Here is a 19,360-nt window from a genome sequence, read left to right on the forward strand (position 1 = left end):
CACCTGTAATCCTAGCACTCTGGGAGGCTGAGGCGGGCGGATTTCTTGAGGTCAGGAGTTCCAAAGCAGCCTGAGCGAGAGCGAGACCCTGTCTCTACTATAAATAGAAAGAAATTAATTGGCCAACTAATATATATAGATAAAATTAGCTGGGCATGGTGGCACATGCCTGTAGTCCCAGCTACTCGGGAGGCTGAGGCAGCAGGATTGCTTGAGCCCAGGAGATTGAGGTTGCTGTGAGTTAGGCTGACGCCACGGCACTCACTCTAGCCTGGGCAACAAAGCGAGACTCTGTCTAAAAAAAAAAAAAAAAAAAAAAAAAATTTGTCACCAACAGATCTTCACTAGAAGAAATACTAGAAGAAATTCTCCAGGATGAACAAAGATGATATGAAATGGAAATATAGTACTGATGAAAGAAATGAAAAACACCACAAAAGGTAACTATGTGGGTAAATATTTTAAAAATTAACTATTTAAATTAGTAACTCAATTTATCCTCCTCCCATCCATCATCTGTGCCAATGCTGCCATGTATCTTATTTCTGTATATGTTATAAAGCCCACAAGAATTAAAATACATCAAAGGCCAATCCCTTGGAAAGAAACAAATAAATAAAAAAAATACAATATATATTAAAGAAATTTACTATTTTTATATTTAAAAAAAAGAATTAAAATACATGACAATGTTAGCACAAGGCAAGAGATGGGTAAGTGAAATTAAACTATAAGTTTCTTTCATTGTTCAGGAAGTGGTAAAACATAAGATTTGTTTTATTTTATTTTAATTTTTTGAGACAGAGTCTCACTTTGTTAACCAGGCTAGAGTGAGTGCCATGGCATCAGCCTAGCTCACAGCAACCTCAAACTCCTGGGCTCAAGCAATCCTCCTGCCTCAGCCTCCCGAGTAGCTGGGACTATAGGCATGCGCCACCATGCCTGGCTAATTTTTTCTATATATATATATTAGTTGGCCAATTAATTTCTTTCTATTTATAGTAGAGATGGGGTCTCGCTCTTGGTCAGGCTGCTTTCGAACTCCTGACCTCAAGCAATCTGCCTGCCTCGGCCTCCCAGAGTGCTAGGATTACAGGCGTGAGCCACCTCGCCCGGCCCATAAGATATATCTTAGTAAATTAAGGATATATTCTGAAATCTTGTGTAATCACTAAAAAAGAGAATACAAGGCTGGGCACAGTGGCTCATGCATGTAATCCTAGCTCTTTGGGAGGCCAGGATGGGAGGATCGCTTGAGTCTGAAGCTCAAGACCACCCTTGGCAACATAGCAAGACCTCACCTCTATAAAAAATTCACAAATTAGCCAGGTGTGGTGGCACGTGCCTATAGCCATAGCTATTCAGGAGGCTGAGACAGGAGGATCACCTGAGCCCAGGAGTTCCAGGCTGGATGACAGAGTGAAACCCTGTCTCAATAAAACAAAAACAAACAAAAAATAGAATATGACTGTATATAGAATATGACCCTAATTTCTCAAAAAGCATTATATATAAGTATACACACAAAGACAAGTATACACACAAAGATAAAAAAGAAAAAAGTAGAAATACACCTATATATATATATATTTTTTTTAATTTTAATTTTTTTTTAAGAGACAGGGTCTCTCTGTGTTGCCCAGGACGGCGGAGTTCAGTGGTGCAATCACAGCTCACTGCTACCTCGAACTCTAGGTCTCAAGAGAGCCTCCCAAAGCACTAAGATTACAGGCATGAGCCACCACGCCTGGCCTACACCATAATGTTGGCAAGAGTCCCATCTCGGTAGTGTGATTACATAACGTTTTTATTTTCTTTTTTTTTTTTTTTTTGAGACAGAGTCTCGCTTTCTTGCCTAGGCTAGAGTGAGTGCCGTGGCGTCAGCCTAGCTCACAGCAACCTCAGACTCCTGGGCTCAAGCAATCCTCCTGCCTCAGCCTCCCAAGTAGCTGGGACTACAGGCACGAGCCACCATGCCCGGCTGATTTTTATATTATATATATTAGTTGGCCAATTAAATTCTTTCTATTTTTATGGTAGAGACGGGGTCTCGCTCAGGCTGGTTTTGAACTCCTGACCTTGAGCAATCCGCCCGCCTCGGCCTCCCAGAGTGCTAGGATTACAGGCGTGAGCCACCGCGCCCGGCCCGTTTTTATTTTCTTATATGTGTTTTTCTATGCCTTCCAAATTTTTGCAGCATAAAATGAAGTGTCTAGCACCTAACAGATGCTCAGTAAATCCAAACCCCTTTCTCCTCCAACATCTCCTCCCTTACCTGAAAGGACAGGAATTCTTCATGTTCTAAACAATGGGGAAAACAAGAGACCCAGGGCTTCCTGAGGACTTATCCTGCCTCGGCAGGTACCTACTGAAGCTTTGCTCCCTCTGTGGGTGTACGAAGACTGCAATAGTTCAAATACAGCTAATGTCTGACCCAGAGCCCGGGTCAGGAGCTTAGTAGGGGGGCCTGGAGTAGCCCCTGGGATCTGGGTGCTCTGTGTAGTCACCCTGCCTGGGCTGTGAGCTGAAATCCACACAGGATCTGTTTCTGCTGAGGTGGCAAGGCCCCAGGAGATAAGAGATTTCTGATGGAAGCAGCAAGCAGCACCCAAGCCCAGCACCCATGGCCCCACCCACCCTGCCCATTCTCACAGCACTGGGAGGGGAAGAACACAGGGTTTCCAGTCAGAAGGCCCGAGTTCCACTCCTACCTACCTCTGGTACCAGTTTAGAACAAAGGCAAGTCACTTCTTGGCTGAGCCTCAGTTTCCACATCGAAGCAGCAGGAAGACCCCTACTTCCTAACATCTGTCCATGTTGGCTATAATCAGTACTGGTCTCTTTCCCTGGGGTACCAAGTCAGAAGTTGACTGTGGGTGATAAAGGATGTTTATTCAGGCTTGATTCCTTGATACAGCCATATGTGTAAAAATATATCATTTAAAGTCAAGAAAATAACAATCAGGTTGGTGTGACCTCCCTTCCTCCCCTTTGGCAGAGCCTTCCCACTGGCCCCCTTCCCAGCTGCTTCCTTCGAAATCTTGGTGTGGAGGGCAGAGGGTCACTTCTTGGCAGCTTCTGCCTGGGCTGCCAAGTCTGCTTCTTTCTGAGCAGCCAGGAACGTGGCTCGCTCCCTCTGGAAGGCTGCCAGCTCTTCTGAACTGAGGCTGCAGGTGAAGACAGACACACGGTGAGTGGCCAGTCACTGGTGGGAGCTCACAGGGCCTGTGTCACTGTCTCAGAGCCCAGCTTGCCTGGACCATCTCCCTTCTTGGATTTCCCAGCCTCCATACCTTTGCTCATGTCTCCTCTGACAGGAATGCCACCTCACAACCCCCACCACCCTCTGCCTTTTATTCTCTTATTAAAAGCCCTATTCATCCTTTGGGGCCTAGGCTATACCTCAGTCCAGGTTAACTGGCCCTTCCTTTGTGCCCCCAAATACTTTGTTCAGTGATGAAGTCATGGGCTGCCCACGTGTGTCTCCCCCAGAGCAAGAATCAGATTTACTCATCTCTGTGCTCCCAGGAAAAGTACAGATTTGAGAAAAGTCAAGTTCATCTCTGCTCTATGCTTAACCCTAGTCCTCTTGGGAAACAACTGTCAGCCTTGGCATGAGGTGTGACACAAGCAGCAAGAGGCCAGTAAGGAGCTGAATGCTGTCCCTGTCCCTGCCGTTGTCTAAGGCAGAGGCTTTCCCATCCAGTATCTTATTTCAAGGAAGCAATTCCTGAGGTCATCTGAAGCCCTGTTGTCGGGGAGTGGACTCCTGTCAAACTCAGGAGCAAATCTGAACTTGGCACAGCTAAAAAGCTCCTTCCTACAGGTCCGTGCCTCATACCATTCCCCACTCTGCCCCAGGACTTCACACCCAGAGCACACTGAACTTTGCTTCCCTGTCTCACCTTCCATCCTTCACAGGGATCTTCCGGCTTCCTGCAACATTTGCCCTCAGTTCTTGACCTCCTTCTCTGGGTCTTCGCTTAAATGTTACCTCCCCCATGAAGCCCTCACTGACACACTAAGAAAAATCGGGACACCCCCCCCCCCCCGCTCTCAAGACACCCATAGTTCTTTCATCAACACTGACCAGCTGGCACTCTGATGCTCCATTTATGGATCTGCCTCTTGCCTCTACCTCTGGACCGTGACTATCTCCTGAATAGAGTCAAGCATGACTGCCTCATTCCTGGCTGTCTCCAATGTTCAGAACAATGTGTAATATGTAACAAGTGTTTAATAAATATATTCCAAATGAAAGAATGAATGAGGCCTCCCACCCCCACCCCATCCCCTAGAATCTAAGGTCCTTTGGCTCAAAGGCTGATTTTCCCACTATAATGGGCCCTCTCTTCACACTGTGCCTCCCAGACACTCACTCCTTCACCACGCGGATGCCCAGGGAGCGGGCAGAGCCGATGATGGAGCGGACAACAGAGGACAGGGGCACATCCTGCAGGGCGAAGGCGTCATCCTGAGCTTTGATGCGGGCAATCTCATACACATGCTTCAAGGTCACCAGGCCTGCCACCTCTCTCCCTGGGAGGAAGAAACAAGTGGCTCTTCAGGTGTTACTGTGTCTTGTCAGAGCCCCCAGAATCTCAGGTGCCCAGCCTGGCCCTCACCTGTGTGCCGGGCCCCTTTCTCAATCCCAGCAGCTGCCTTCAGGAAATAGGAAACAGTGGGTTGTCCAATCTTGATTTCAAATGTCCTGTCAGGCTTAACAGAAAAAAGAAATATGAGAAGATCTTTTCCTGCTGCCCCATGCCAGGGAACTTCTAGCTTCCTGTCCTGGCATGATGTTCCTCTAAAAGATCATAAAATCACAGGGAAAAAAATAAATCTGCAGCAAACATCCTTGTCACCTCTACTTCAGGCCCAGTTCTACTCTAGAACCCCCAGAGAGAAGGAGGGGCAAAAGGAAGAACTATAATGCGGCCGGACCACGTGGGCTCAGAAAAAATGTGGTCTAGTCTTCACTGTGTAAACGGGGAAAATGGAGCTCAGTAATGGCAAGAGACTTGTTTGTACCTAGTCAGGAGCCGAGGAGCAACCCCAAGTGACAAGTCCCAGGGCCAAAGAAGAATGGGGGTTAAGGTGGGGGAAGACAGAAACCGGGGATCAGAGTCCAGACTCTGCACCTTCACAAAAATCTTGGTAGGCAGAGGAATGCCTTCTTTGATGTCCTTCGTCTTCTCGTTGAACTCCTTGCAGAACTGGTTGATGGAAACACCTCGCTGTGAGAGAGACACAGGGAGTTAGCGCTCGGGGGAGAGGATGGCATCCTGCCACCCAGGAGGCTCCTTCCGTTCCCTCCTTCATCTTCACCTCTCTGTGTTCCCATCCTCTTTCTTCTACCCAGATTCAACTCCACTTTATGTGCCATATGATTTGTACGCGCCATCCCACTTTATCCTCACTAAAGCATACTGAGGCTTGAAGACTCTATGTAACTAAAGCATACTGAGGCTTGAAGATTCTATGTAACTAAAACAAGGCCATAAAGCATGTGGGCAGAGACAAGCTCTGCAGCAAGACCACCCTGGCTCCAGAGCCCGCACCCTCCGCCCGAGTATGAGCCCCCCGCTCAGAGACCTCCCACAGCTGGTTCCAGCCATGGCCGCACCTGACCCAGGATGGGGCCCAGTGGGGGCCCGGCCATGGCCTGGCCTGCCCGCACGATGGTCCGGATCACACCGCCAGGCTCGAGCTTCCTGACGGCCCGAGTGGCCCGGCTTAGCTTCGACATGACGCGGGGCTTCGGGCTTAATTCACCTCAGGGCAGCAGCAAAAGTGACGCTCTGGGCGCCACCATCTTGAGTCAGAGGTCAAGGGGTCCTCACGTTAGGCCAGGGCAGGGGAGGCCAACAAATAGCATCTTTGTTTCAGTCCTACCGCTCGCCAACTAGTAAGACAAGGAAGGTGAGAAAAAGAGAAAAAAAAAACATTTAATTTGCCTTCTGCAGATAGGGGAAGGACTGGAATGGCCGTAGTGCACACATTCTCTGAGGAGCGCCCACAGGCACTACCTCGGACAGCTAAAGAGGAGGGTGGGACCTTGAGGCCCGCACAGCATTGTGGGTGTGGTAGTTTTGACCCTTCCCACTGCAAGTCTGGCCGATTGCTATGCGCCGGGGCGCCATCTGCTGGACACGGCGACAATCCGAGGGTTTGAAATTAACCTGGAACCAGTCGCTGGGAATGGGAGTCTCTTTACTCTGAGTCTGTTTCCTCGCCTGTTGTTGGAAGGCAGTGTGGTGAAGAGTGTAGACCCTGGAAGCAAACTGCCCGGGTGCTGCTCTTTGCTGACTGTGAACTTGATCAAGTTAACTTAACTTAGACTCTGTTTCCTCCCCTGTGCAATGGGTGTTATAATATGTAGCAGCCACCTCAGGATCGTTGTGAGGATTGAGTTGACAAAGGATTTAGAGCAATGCCTGGCACCTAGTAAGCATGTGCTATTACTATCTGTACAATGGAGACAGAGTCTTCAGAGCTGTCGCGAGGCTTAACAGGTCCAGAACATTTGATGCGTTATCCATGGCCAGTCAAATAAGCCAGCCCCTTATTGTACCATTTAACTTGTTTTCTGAGCACTTACCATATGTCAGGCACTGCACTAAGCACTTTAATGGCGTTATTATCTTATTTAATCCTCACAATGGCATGAGGTGAATACTTTTATTGTACCCCCCTTTTGTAAATAAGAAAGTTGGGACACAAAAGTGGGGGCAATATTATCCTTTATTGAAAGGATTTGTTCTGTGCAATTTGGATTCAGTTAGAAGGCCACACTCAAGGATCCAGAAGCCCACATGTGGCCCCAAGGCTGCAGGCTTGCCGCCCTGTTAACCGAGATTCCACACTGCCCCATTGAATAAAATGAGCTAATCCGTGTAAAACCACACTGTAAACTGCGAGACACATATACATTTTTTATTATGAATTTTTACTGGACTCCCACTAATTAAATGTGATTGTCTCTGCCTCTGAAGTCCATCAAGGCCTTCATGACACCCAGCCTCATTACCCATACCAAGACTCTGGGACCAAGCTGTAAAACCTTGGGCAAGGTCATTAACCTCGCTGTGCTTCAGGTTTCCTCCTAGTAAAATAAAGCTAATGGCCAGGGGCGCGGTGGCTCACGCCTGTAATCCTAGCACTCTGGGAGGCCGAGACTGGCGGATTGCTGGGGGTCAGGAGTTCAAAACCAGCCTGAGCAAGAGCAAGACTCCATCTCTACCATAAATAGAAAGAAACTAATTGGCCAACTAATATATATAGAAAAAATTAGCCAGGCATGGTGGCGCATGCCTGTAGTCCCAGCTACTTGGGAGGCTGAGACAGGAGGATTGCTTGAGCCCAGGAGTTTGAGGTTGCTGTGAGCTAGGCTGACGCCACGGCACTCACTCTAGCCTGATCAACAAAGCAAGACTCTGTCTCAAAAAAAAATGGAGCTAATAATGGTACCTGCCTCATGAGAAATTGGTTAATTCTGGTAAAACACTTAGAGAGCCTGGCCTAGAGCAAGCCAGAGTGAGTATGATTTATTTCTGTGTGCCCCACAGTGCAATGAATCCTTTTTAAATTTTTATTTGTTTTTAATTTGTATAAATTTGTGGAATGCAAGTGCAATTTTGTTACATGCATAGATAGTGTAGTGGTCAAGTCAGGGCTTTGAGGGTGTCCTTCCCCTGAATAATATACATCATAACCATTAAGTACATTAAGTAGTTTCTCATCATCCGTCCCCTCCTGCTCCCTTGCCCTCCCAAGTCTCCATTGTCTATTGTTCCACTCTCTCTGTCCATTGTTTGGCTCCCACTTAAGAGTGAGAACATGCAATATTTGTCTTTCTATGTCTGACTTGTTTCACTTAAGATAACGACTCCAGTTCCATCCATATTGCTGCAAAAGACATGATTCGTGTTTCATTCTGTTTTTAATGACTGAATAGTGTTCCATTGTGTATATTTACCACATTTTCTTTCTTTCTTTCTGAACTGGACATACAGAAATGAGCAGGTGTGAGGTCATCCTTGAGGGTCACACAGCCTACAGCAGTGGCTTTATATCTTTGACATCATGGCCAAAGATACACACACAGACACATCCACAGGCGAACACCGGTGTCGTGGGGCAGTTCACATCTTTATGTGATGTACTCTGCTATTTTCCGTTCTAGTCCATTCTGTTCCATTCAGCATGCTGGCTGAACGCTCGAATTCAATGCCCACTGATAGGTCACCACCCTCGTCTGAAAAAAGCCTGATCTAATGGGAGAGGAAATGAATGAGTAAAAAGACAGTTGTAGAGCAGTGTGGCGAGTTCTTTGCGAGCTGCCGGTACCGTAGGTGGCACAGTGCAGAGACGGGCACTAGTCAGCTCAGGCTGCCGTGACAAGATACCACAGACCTGGGCTCTTAAAGGACAGAAGTTTCTTTTCTCACAGGTCTGGAGGCCAGAAATCCAAAAGCAAGGTGCCAGCAGGTTTGGTTTCTTCCGAGGCTCTTTCCTTGGCTTGCAGATGGTCACCCTCTCCCTGTGTCTTCACGTGGCCGTCCCTCTGCGCCCCGGCGCATCTCTGCGTGTCCACATTTCCTCTTCTGATGGGGACATTAGTCAAACTGGATTAGGGCCCACCCTAATCGGCCTCATTTTAGCTTAATCACCCCTTTAAAGGCCCTGTCTCCAAATATAGTCGCATATTGAGGTCCTGGGGGTTGGGGCTTCAATACAGAAATTGTTGGGGAGACACAGTTTGCCTTATAATTGGCACCTTCCCCAGCCTGAGGGAGGCAGGGGGAACAGGCAGAGAGTCTTGGGAGAGCGTGGGCAGCAGGGACGTGTGCTGGAGGGTGCGGTGTGACATAGGGGGTGGCAGGCTGCAGACTTTAGCTTGCAGAGCACTGAGTCTCAAGCATCAGTGCACAGCAGGATCGCTGGGGCGCTGTGACAAGTGCAGGGGTCCCTGGTGGGGAGGTTCTAGAAAGCCAGTGTCCCAGATGGGCCAGACCCCCACACTCTTGGAAAAGAAGCTGTAGGCACCCTGACCAGCCTCAGACAGGGGCCTGACACCGGCCGAGTTACAGAGGACAGATTGGAGGGGCAAGAATGGAGACAGAGAGGCCACTCGGGTGGCTGTCCTGAGTGTCCCACCCAGAACAGATGAAGTCTGAACTGACAGTGATAGCATTTGCCTTTTAGGTAGCGTTCCCCACAGGCTGGGAGCCAAGCCTGCGCTGAGCACCCTTTCTGGGCAATCTTGCCGATTTCTCAGGACAGTCTTGTGCGGTAGGCATCGTTATCATTGCTATTTCACAGTTGAGAGAGCTGAGGCTCAGAGAGGCGGAGAGACTTGCCCAAGGTCACACAGCTAGGGTGTGTGTGTGTGTGTGTGTGTGTGTGTGTGTGTGTGTGTTGGCAGAGACAGACCTGGATCTCAGTCCTGTTCTCTGGACAGCCACAGAGGGGATGGCAAGATTGGTGGGAGCTGTGGGGACATAAGTGGGCAGGACTTGGTGACAGGTGGAATGCGGGTGATGAGGGAGGAGGATGAGTGACATGTGGGCAGTTCCAGGGCCCTAATTCTCCATGTTGCCAGTCAAAGGTGGGAGGGGGCCCAGCCTCCGCTCTCCTCTGCCTCCCCCTTCCCTGCTGCTCCTGGGGCCTCCCAGTGCCAGGTCGTTTGTGTGTGACGGATGCAAGTCTGCTGGGGCTTGTTACCTTATCTGCCCATTTAGTGACTGGAGGGGTTGTTTTAGTGCAGTCTGTCCCCTCCTTTCCTGCAGCCAGAGTGTGAAGCCTCTGATGTCGTTCCGTGGTGGGTGCAGCCTTGGGGACCCACAGTCACCTGGGTGAGCGGTGGCCTTGGCAGGACTCTCTTTGACTGACCCTTTCCCTGACCACACCCAGCCGTCAAGCTCCACTAATGGCCAGCTGAGCTCTCTCTATTTCTGTATTTTCAACAATACTCATAAACTGCTCCACACACGGACCCAATCAAACTCAGACTCCCTGGAGGAAATAGTCCCCAGGGCTGGTGTTTGAGATTTGCTCTGACTCCAGGAGGATCTTCCAGTGCCTCTTTCCCCAGCTCCTCTCCAGACCCGCCAGCCCAAAGCCCAGCCTGTGCCCCTCCCCCCAGTCCATCCATCTCCTCCCTGTTGCCTTTCATCACACCCTCTGCTGTTTTTTTTTTTTTTTTTTTTGAGACAGAGTCTCACTTTGTTGCCCAGGCTAGAGTGAGTGCCGTGGCGTCAGCCTAGCTCACAGCAACCTCAATCTCCTGGGCTCAGCGATCCTACTGCCTCAGCCTCCCAAGTAGCTGGGACTACAGGCATGCGCCACCATGCCCAGCTAATTTTTTGTATATATATTTTTAGTTGGTCAATTAATTTATTTCTATTTTTGGTAGAGACGGGGGTCTCACTCAGGCTGGTTTCGAACTCCTGACCTTGAGCAATCAGCCCGCCTCAGCCTCCCAAAGTGCTAGGATTACAGGCGTGAGCCACCACACCTGGCTCCTCTGCTGTTTTGAGAGAGTGCTGGGGCTTGAATTTCAACTTCTCCACAACCTGTTGCAAATAAAATCAGTTCCTTAGGAGAAGGATTTGGAGCCCTCTCTCTTTTCTCTCTCTCATCCACTTCTGTCCCCACGGGGAATCTCTGAGCCAGGGCGCTGGTGCTGGCAGGAACAACACGTGATTCTCTCTGAGTGACACCCCCACTTTGGGAGCTGCATGCTTGGTGGAGGGACAGTGCAGCAGCCCCAGGCCTCCTCAGCTGCCCCAACTTCCTCCTGAGTGGAACCCCGGCTCCACAAGCTGGGGCAAGGGTGACTGGCACCCTAAGTATTCTCAGGGGCTCCATGCCCGAGGTTGAGCCTTCATCCCACAGTGGGGGCTGAGTGGAAGAAGGGAGCCCCCACCTCCCAGCTCCACTCACCCAGAACAGAGCCTCAACACCAGGCAGCTGTGGCAGGCTGAGAGCTGCTGCTGCCAGCCCCTCCTGCAAGACAGCCCTCTGGGCTGGAGCTTGGGACAGAGGGAGTCCTGCAGCCTGGCAGCCCCAGTGCAGAATGCTGGAACTCGGGAGGGAGCGAGGGGGGTGAGGGGGTGGGCCTCGATTTAAATACCAGACTCCCTTTTCTTACTTAGTTTGTTTGTTTTTTTGTTTTTTGAGACAGAGTCTCACTCTATTGCCTGGGCTAGAGTGCCATGGCATCAGCCTAGCTTACAGCAACCTCAAACTCCTGGGCTCAAGCGATCCTCCTGCCTCAGCCTCCCGAGTAGCTGGGACTACAGGCATGCACCACCATGCCCGGCTAATGTTTTCTATAAATTTTTAGTTGGCCAATTAATTTCTTTCTATTTTTAGTAGAGACGGGGTCTCGCTCTTGCTCAGGCTTATTTCAAACTCCTGACCCTGAGTGACCTGCCTGCCTCAGCCTCCCAGAGTGCTAGGATTACAGGCGTGAGCCACTGTGCCTGGCCTCTTACTGAGTTTTAATAGGTTTTTTTGATAAATGTTTCTTCACTTGCCGTACTCTCCTAGGACCATTTTTTAAATGGTTGTTTGTTCGTTTGCTTTAAATTTTCACCAGTTTGCTTGGGGAAGGGGGTCATCCTGCAGAGCTCCTCATTCTGTCGGCCCAGAAGCAAAACCTCAAAGTCATATTTTTCAAATTAACCCATATTCTTGCATTTGGCTGCAATTCGTTCATTTTCATTAGTAATACACAATTTGTTTGTCTGATAAGGGCATTGGATGCCCTATAACCAATGGATGGACGACTTTCGAGTCAGGTGCCCATCTATGGTCCAATCAGATGTGAGGGAAAGGGGGAAGGGTCTCCTAGCAATAGGAAGCCTGGTCCCACATTTCAGCGGGTGATCTGAAGCTATGGATGAAACTTCTTTCACTTTATTCTCATCGAGGGGTGGGGTCCCAGTTCCTCCCCTTGAATCTGGACAGGCTCGTGATCACTTTGATCAATAGACCAGAAATGACACTATGTGACATTGTGGCTTTCGTCTTTGACTCTTATTGTGTTAGAGAATCCAGTCGCTGTGCTGCAAGGACACTCAAGCAGTCCTCTGCAGAGGTCCACACGGAGAAGGACCGAGGCCTCCTGCCGACAGCCTGCACTGGCTTTGAAGTGGACCCTCCAGCCCTGTCAAGCTGTCTTATGACTACGCCCCAGCCGGCCTCTTAACTGTAACTCCATGAGAGGCTCTGGGCTGGAACCACCCAGTGTAGGAAAACAGCCCGTTGTATGGCAAGAGAGATGCCTTCTCTTTTTTTTTTTTAGAAACTCATGTTTATTTTCCATCAACCTTATTTCCATTGTTAAGGGTTTGTAGAAGAACTTTAAGACCACGCAGTGGTTGTTCCCACCCATTCAGTGGCCTGAGCAGTGGGAGCTGCAGACCAGTCTTCCGTGGCAGGCTGAGCGCTCCAGTCTTCAGTGGGGAACTGCACAGAGGGCAGCTGCATGCCTTCAGACCAGTCTGCAGCCTCGGGCTGAGTAGCAGTAAACTCAGGAGCTGGAGCTGTCCATTCACCCTGAAACTCCTCTTTGGTCACAGCTTTCTCGGCGGCAGCTTGCTCTTCCTTCTCAATCTCTTCAGGATCTCTGTAGAAGTAGAGATCAGGCATGACCTCCCACGGGTGTTCACGGGAGATGGTGCCACGCATGCGGAGAACTTCCCGGGCCAGCATCCACCACATCAGACCCACAGAGTGAGCCCCGTTGTTGTTGCGTGCGATGGCAATGTCCACGGAACACAGAGGAGAATCTGTGTTACACAGAGCAATGGTAGGCAGGTTAACATAAGACGCCTCTGTGAGAGGCTGTTGGTCAGCCCTGGGGTCAGTAACCACCAGAAGACGCGGCTCCCGGAACGCTGCCTGGATCTGGTCAGTGAAGGTTCCAGGAGTGAAGCGGCCAGCAATAGGAGTGGCTCCAGTGGCAGCAGCAAACTTCAGCACAGCTCGCTGGCCAGTGTTCCTGGAGGATATGACACTGACATCAGCAGGGTTTTCAATGGCAACAATGGCACGAGCTGCCAACAGAAGCTTCTCCCAGGTCCTCTTCAGATCTATGATGTAGATGCCATCAGTTTTCCTTTTGTAGATGTACTGTTCCATTTGGAGGTCAAGGTGGGTTCCTGCAGCAGGGAATTTGAGGACATCCTCCTCCTTCATTTGCAGGACATCAAGGGCTCCGGACATCGTGAAAGTTTCCCTTTAAGTTACGACGGGAATCCAGAACAACGCCATATGGGCCCCTTCCGTGGGTAGCGGGGAAAAGCAAGAGATGCCTTCTTGAAACAAAAATGCCACCATCACCAGTGTTTGACTTCCGCACACCAAGGTGCTCTGCAGTGAAGTGTTTCAACAGTGCCTAGGTAACCCCCTCATAAAGATACTTACCTGACCTCCCCAGTGGTCACGAGTCTTGGCAAGAAAGTCTGAAGACATGACCAGCTGCACGTGTTCTACCCTAAACGCTTGCCATATAAAGAATACTTTCTGTAGGCCGGGTGCAGGGATCTGCTCTCTTGCAGCCTCCCAAGACATTGCTTCTGTTTGTAAGTCCCTATTAAATAAATGTCTCTTTCCATGAAACCAGGTTTGTCAGTCTCTTTCTTTTTCTTTCTTTTTTTTTTTTTTTTTTGGTCAGTGTCTTTCTTTAGCCGCTCAGCTCCCTTGGCCTTTGGGGGTAGGTTGGCATAGACCTGCTTACCTTGGAACACCCAGCTAAACTGTTTCTGAACCCCCAAACCTTCACAAACTGTTTGAGGTTATAAATGCTTACTGTTTTAAGCAGCTTGGTTTGGGGTAATCTGTTACTCAGCAATAACTAATACAGATTTGGCGCCAGGAGTGGGGTAAATAACAAATGCCTGAAAATGTGGGAGTGGCTTTGGAACCGGGTGATGAGCAGAGAGTAGAAAGACTTTGAGGATAGTGTTACAGGCAAAAGTCTGAAAGCCTTCGTATTAGTTATCTACTGCTGTTTGCCAGTGCACCACAAACGTAGCAGCTTAAACAACACATATTTATTGCCTCACAAATTTCTGTGGGATCAGGAGTTCAGGCATGGCTAGGCAGGGTCCTCTGCCTAGGGTCTCACATGGCTCAAATCAAGGCGTTGTCTAGGGCTGTGGTCTTATCTGAGGCTCAACTGGGGAAGGATCCATTTTTGTTGGCAGAGCTCAATTCCTTGCAGTTCTAGGACCAAGCTTTTTGGTTCTCTGCCGGACGCTAGCTGAAAGCCATCCTCAGCTCTGAGAGATTACCCTTGGTTCCTTGACACATGGGCCTCCCAATACGGACAGCCCACAAATGGCAGCTTGCTTCTTCAAAGCCAGCAAAGGAGTGAGACAGAGAGGTTCCCTGTAAGACAGGTGCTACAAACCTGTGTGACACAATCACACCGTCACTAATCATGTACACCCCTCACTTTTGCCAGACACTGTTGCTTAGAAGCAGGTCACAGGTCCTGCCCCCCGACTCAAAGGGATGGAATTACACATGGGTGTGGATTCTGGGAGGTTAGGGTCATGGGGCTACCTTCTGAGTCCCTCTGCCACAGCCTTAGGGATACTGTCAGCAGAAGACTGATGGCCTTTGATAAGGCTGACAGTGGGGGCCGAAAGGAAAGTGGGAAAATGTCATTGGATCTCAAGGCAAGAAGATCCTTGTTACACAGTGGCAGAAAATTTAGAAACATTATCACATGTGGTCATGTGGAAAGTAGAAAATGTGCGTGATGAACTGCATGGTCTAGCAAAGGAGATTTCCAGGCAAAATGGTGAAGGTACCACCTAATTTCTTCTTCCTGCTTAGACTAAAATGTAAAGGGCAAGCTATAAACTGACAAAGCACCGTTAAACCAAAGAGGATTTGATGGTTTAAAAAACCCCCAGCTTCTCCAGCCAGCAAAAATGCTAAGATTAAGAAATGGCTTCTGGGAAAAGATCAAATACAGGACAATGTAGCATAAAGTCAAAGCCACGGGTACAGCTATAGAACCATTCTGTCAAACAATAAGGCTTCTGGGAACATCAAGGGAGTTGTCAATCAGCGTAAGGCCATGGCAGAGAGGAGCTTATCTCAAAGAGATTTGTAGGTATAGTCTAAAGGAGGGAATATGATTCATAGAAATCCATAGCGTTTTTAAGAGGATTACATTGGCTGAAACATTGCCAATTTGGACTGTAAAGGACAGTGTTGGCCTGGCGTGGTGGCTCACGCCTGTAATGCTAGCACTCTGGGAAGTCAAGGCAGGCGGATTGCTCGAGGTCAGGAGTTCGAAACCAGCCTGACCAAGAGCGAGACCCCGTCTCTACTATAAATAGCAAGAAATTAACTGCCCAGCTAAAAATATATATAGAAAAAAAAATGAGCCAGGCATGGTGGCACATGCCTGTAGTCCCAGCTCCTCGGGAGGCTGAGGCAGGAGGATGGCTTGAGCCCAGGAGTTTGAGGTTGCTGTGAGCGGGGCTGACACTACGGCACTCACTCTAGCCTGAGCAACAGGGCGAGACTCTGCCTCAAAAAAAAAAAAAGAAAGAAAAAGACAGTGTAAATGGGAAAGAGGCATTTGGGCCCCCAAACTTCTACAGACAGGCTGCAGGCAAACAAAACCACTCAGCTGCAGGCACAGCTACCTTTCATGACAAAGGAAGGATGGCTCAGGGGGTAGAACCAAGAGCTCAGAGGGTGGAGCCAAGAGCCATGAGTAATTATTCTCAGGCTTACAGACTTCTGTATTAAGACTAAAACTTGCGGTCTTAATCAACAGACTGCCAGCTTGTGTCCGGCTGAATTTCACAATTGCCAGGCACCAGTGACTCCTGCATGCCTCCCCTAGTCCCACCCTTTGAACACAAAGGTATATGCAGCAGTGACCCTATGTCTGTCCCGCCACTGTCTGTTGGGTGTGCAGGGGGAAGATAACATATCTCTTTAGTTCACAGGTTTCCAGATGGAGAGGAACTGTACTCGAGGGGCTGTAGCCAAGGAACCGTATCTGAGTTGCCTCCTGCACACCTGGACCTGCTTAAGATGATGAGGCTCTGGATTTCCAGCTAATGCAGTGACGGGGTGTGGGGTGGGAGGGGAGCCAGAGGGCAGTCTGTGGTAGCCGGCCTCGGAGATGACCCTCAGTGCTCCCTGCCTGCCGGCACGCCCACCCTTGCATAGGCTCCTCCCACACTGGCTGTATTCTGTGCAACCAATAGTACATCACAGAAATGATGGTGTCTGGCTTTTGAGGCTAGCTTACAAAAACCCCCAAAAAACCAGACACAGTGCCTCACACCTGTAATTTTAGCACTTTGAGAGGCTGAGGCAAGAGGATCTCTTGAGGCTAGGAGTTTGAGACCAGTCTGGGCAACATAGCGAGACCCCGGTCTCTATAAAAAAGAAAAGAAAAAAAAAAATACATGTAGCTTCAGTCTTGCTGTCTTGGATCACTCACTCTACGGGATCCAGCTATCATGGTGTGAGCACATTCAAGCAGCCCAAGGAGACGTTTATAAGCAGAGGAATGGTTGCCTCTCACCAACAGGCAGCACTCGCTTGCCGGGTGCATGGGTGAGTCTCCTGGGAAGGGGGTCCCCGGGCCCCTGCTAAGCCTCCACATGATGACAGCTCCAGCTGACACTGGACTACAACCTCATGAGTGACCCCAAGCCACAGCCACCCAGCTAAACTGCTCCAAATTTCTGACCATCAGAAACTGAGTAAGATGAGAAATATTTACTATCTAAGCCACTAAGTTTTGGGATACCTCGTAATGCAGAAACAGGCAGGCACTGAGATGAGCTGTTTACAGAACCCTTTGGTTTAATCCCCAATGACCCCAGGCGGGGTCCCATATATTCAAGCCATTAGGCTTTTCATTATAAAAGGAGGCATATGAAATGGGCCTGGTGGTGGCGCCTGTAGTCCCAGCTACTCGGGAGGCTGAGGCAGGAGGATCACCTGAGCCCAGGAGCTGGAGGCTGCAGTGAGCTGTGATTGCATGACTGCACTCCAGCCTGGGTGACAAAGTGAGACCCTTTCTCTAAGAAAAGAAAGATAAGTAAATATAAGGGGGCATAAATTATAACTTCCATAGCCTTCTAGACTAGAAGTCAGCAAACTTTTCTTTTTGTAAGGGACCAGACAGTAAATATTTCAGACGTTGAGAGCCATACAGACTCTCCCACAACTGTTAATACTTGACTCTGCTGCTGTCCCATGCGGTACATGAGCTACTGAAAGCTGCCCCATGCGGTACATGAGCTAGTGAAAGCTGCCCCATGCGGTACATGAGCTACTGAAAGCTGCCCCATGCGGTACATGAGCTAGTGGGTGCGGCCATGCGCCCAGGAAACGCTGTTTACAAAATGCAGGCAGCAGGCTGGGTCAGGCCCCGGGGGTTGTAGTTTGTTCACCCCTGTTCTAGAACTAAACGTTGTCTCTCTGTTGCCATGGCACCTGTCGGGAGACAACGCAGTTAAGTTCCAGCTTTTCTCAGTCATCTCAGATTATACTCAGTTCTTCTGAGTCTGCGGGGCCCCTCACTTCTCTCCTAATTGGAATGGCCTCTCGTTTTCAGGGACTTCCCTACCGTCATGCCACTGGGAGGAGCAAGAGGCCTGTGGACTGGTGTCCCTGTGGCCTAGCTGTCTTCATCACCAGCTTCTACTGAGATACCTGCATCTTACTGGGCTCTAGTTGTCAATCCAGGTGCCCTGAGCCACCCTCCTGTCAGCTATGAGATCCCTTAGGACACTCCAGCCTTCCTGAGCGTTGCAATTTTGCGGCACAGAAATATCGAGTTAATTTCCCAGGCCACTGTGCATCTCTAAGACAAACCCACAGGCTGCTATTGTCGTTCTGCTGCCAGGGCTCTCCTCCAAAGCCATAGCCTGAGAAGTGAGGCCAAGGTCTCCTCTGCTCGGGGTCCCCAACTACATCTGTGTGGCCTGTCTTTCCCCAAACCCAGCCTCCGCCCTAGCCAGGCCACAGAGGCAGAGCCCAGCGCCGCAGCTCTCCCTCCCCTCCAAATCTCCTAGCCCAGAAAGAGTTTACTGCTGCTGCTTCTTGCTTTTTCAACATCTTTTCTTAACTAGGTACACAACTGCTCTTCCAACTGCTTATGCCGGCCCCTTCCCTTCAGGCACTTGAACCCAAGAATTAAAGAAATAAAGTTTTTATCCCATTCCTTTCTTTGCCTCTTTTTTGAAGCAATCGGGACAAGATCTAGACTGAAGAGAGAGAAGGGCCGAACAACGGGGTTTCAGAACAAAACTGCAAAATCGTCATCCACCAGAGGTAGGCACCGTTATTATTATTGCCGTTTTACAAATAAGGAACCTGAGGCCCAGAGAGGTTGAGAAGCTGGAGTTCTTGAGACAGAGCACTGGGTTGAGAGCCAGAAGCCATGGCTGGGACGTGGGCATCTGTGTCTGCAGGTGGTGTCCCAACTCTTCACTCTTCTACCCTGTCACAGACAATGCTGGGACAGGGACAACCCGGCCCCCTGAGGCCCCTTGTGGTCCAGCTGTGCCCGTGCAGCTCCATCCCGGGAGAGACCTCTGCCTGGTCCCCCGAGTACCTGCAATCTCTCCCACTCCGGCACTGGGGCTCTGGCGAAATGTCAGCTCCACACGTGCCCGGCCGTGAGCCCTGGGCCAAGTTTCTCCTCCTGCCTGAGCCTCAGTTTTCTCATCTGCAAACTGGGGACTGTAATAGCAATTCAGTCTGTGTTCACTGAGGATCTGCTCTGGCTGGCAGAGTGCTGGAAGCCCGAGGCGGGGGGGGGGGGGGGGCAAGGAGGGGAAACAAAAGGGAGCAAGACAGTCCCAGCGTGCTGTACTGCACTGGGGCTGTGCACACCAGCACAGAGGTGGGCATGTGTGGTGCAGCCCGGCAGTCCGGCCTGCTTGGTGGCCGCCTCTCAGGGAGTTTCTCTTTGACTAATGAGTGTCTTCTCCCAGAGGACGTGCTCTGGAGGCTTCCGTGTTTCATCTAGCCGCCGGGGCCCAGGACAACTAGCAAAGCAGTTGTATCTTTGACTATTTTTACGTGGGGGAGTTAGTGGGAGGGATGCGGTGGGGCCCAGGGGGAGTCTGGTAGGTTGGGAGCTTCACATGCAACAAGTTGGTATGAGCAGAGGCTTGCTCTCAGGAATGTGTGGGCAAACTACCACACGTCCGTCCCTCATGGTGGCAGCCAAAGGCCACCTCCTCTGTGCAGCCTTCTCTGATTTTTCCATAACCCCCACCCCCAAAGACCAAAGACTTGGTCTGGAACGATAACGCAGCCCTTATTTATAGTTCCAGACCAAGAGATACTG

General features: G+C 49.9%; 2 protein-coding genes across 2 annotated transcripts; both read right to left on the reverse strand.

Moving 5' to 3' along the window:
- Positions 1-2,871: 2,871 nt before the first annotated feature.
- MRPL11 (mitochondrial ribosomal protein L11) lies at positions 2,872-5,860 on the reverse strand. Its single transcript, XM_012757722.3, has 5 exons — positions 5,627-5,860; positions 5,142-5,237; positions 4,626-4,719; positions 4,380-4,539; positions 2,872-3,167 (listed from the first exon to the last, which is right to left on the reverse strand). Exons 1-5 carry the CDS (start codon positions 5,747-5,749, stop codon positions 3,062-3,064), a joined length of 579 nt encoding a protein of 192 aa, XP_012613176.1. The 5' UTR covers positions 5,750-5,860; the 3' UTR covers positions 2,872-3,061.
- A 6,512-nt stretch (positions 5,861-12,372) lies between these two features.
- LOC105867405 (small ribosomal subunit protein uS2-like) lies at positions 12,373-13,306 on the reverse strand. Its single transcript, XM_076001647.1, has one exon. It carries the CDS (start codon positions 13,234-13,236, stop codon positions 12,373-12,375), a length of 864 nt encoding a protein of 287 aa, XP_075857762.1. The 5' UTR covers positions 13,237-13,306.
- Between the last annotated feature and the right edge of the window lie 6,054 nt (positions 13,307-19,360).

The sequence above is a fragment of the Microcebus murinus genome, chromosome 4, assembly GCF_040939455.1.
Source record: "Microcebus murinus isolate Inina chromosome 4, M.murinus_Inina_mat1.0, whole genome shotgun sequence".
In the NCBI taxonomy this organism is placed as follows: Eukaryota; Metazoa; Chordata; class Mammalia; order Primates; family Cheirogaleidae; genus Microcebus; species Microcebus murinus.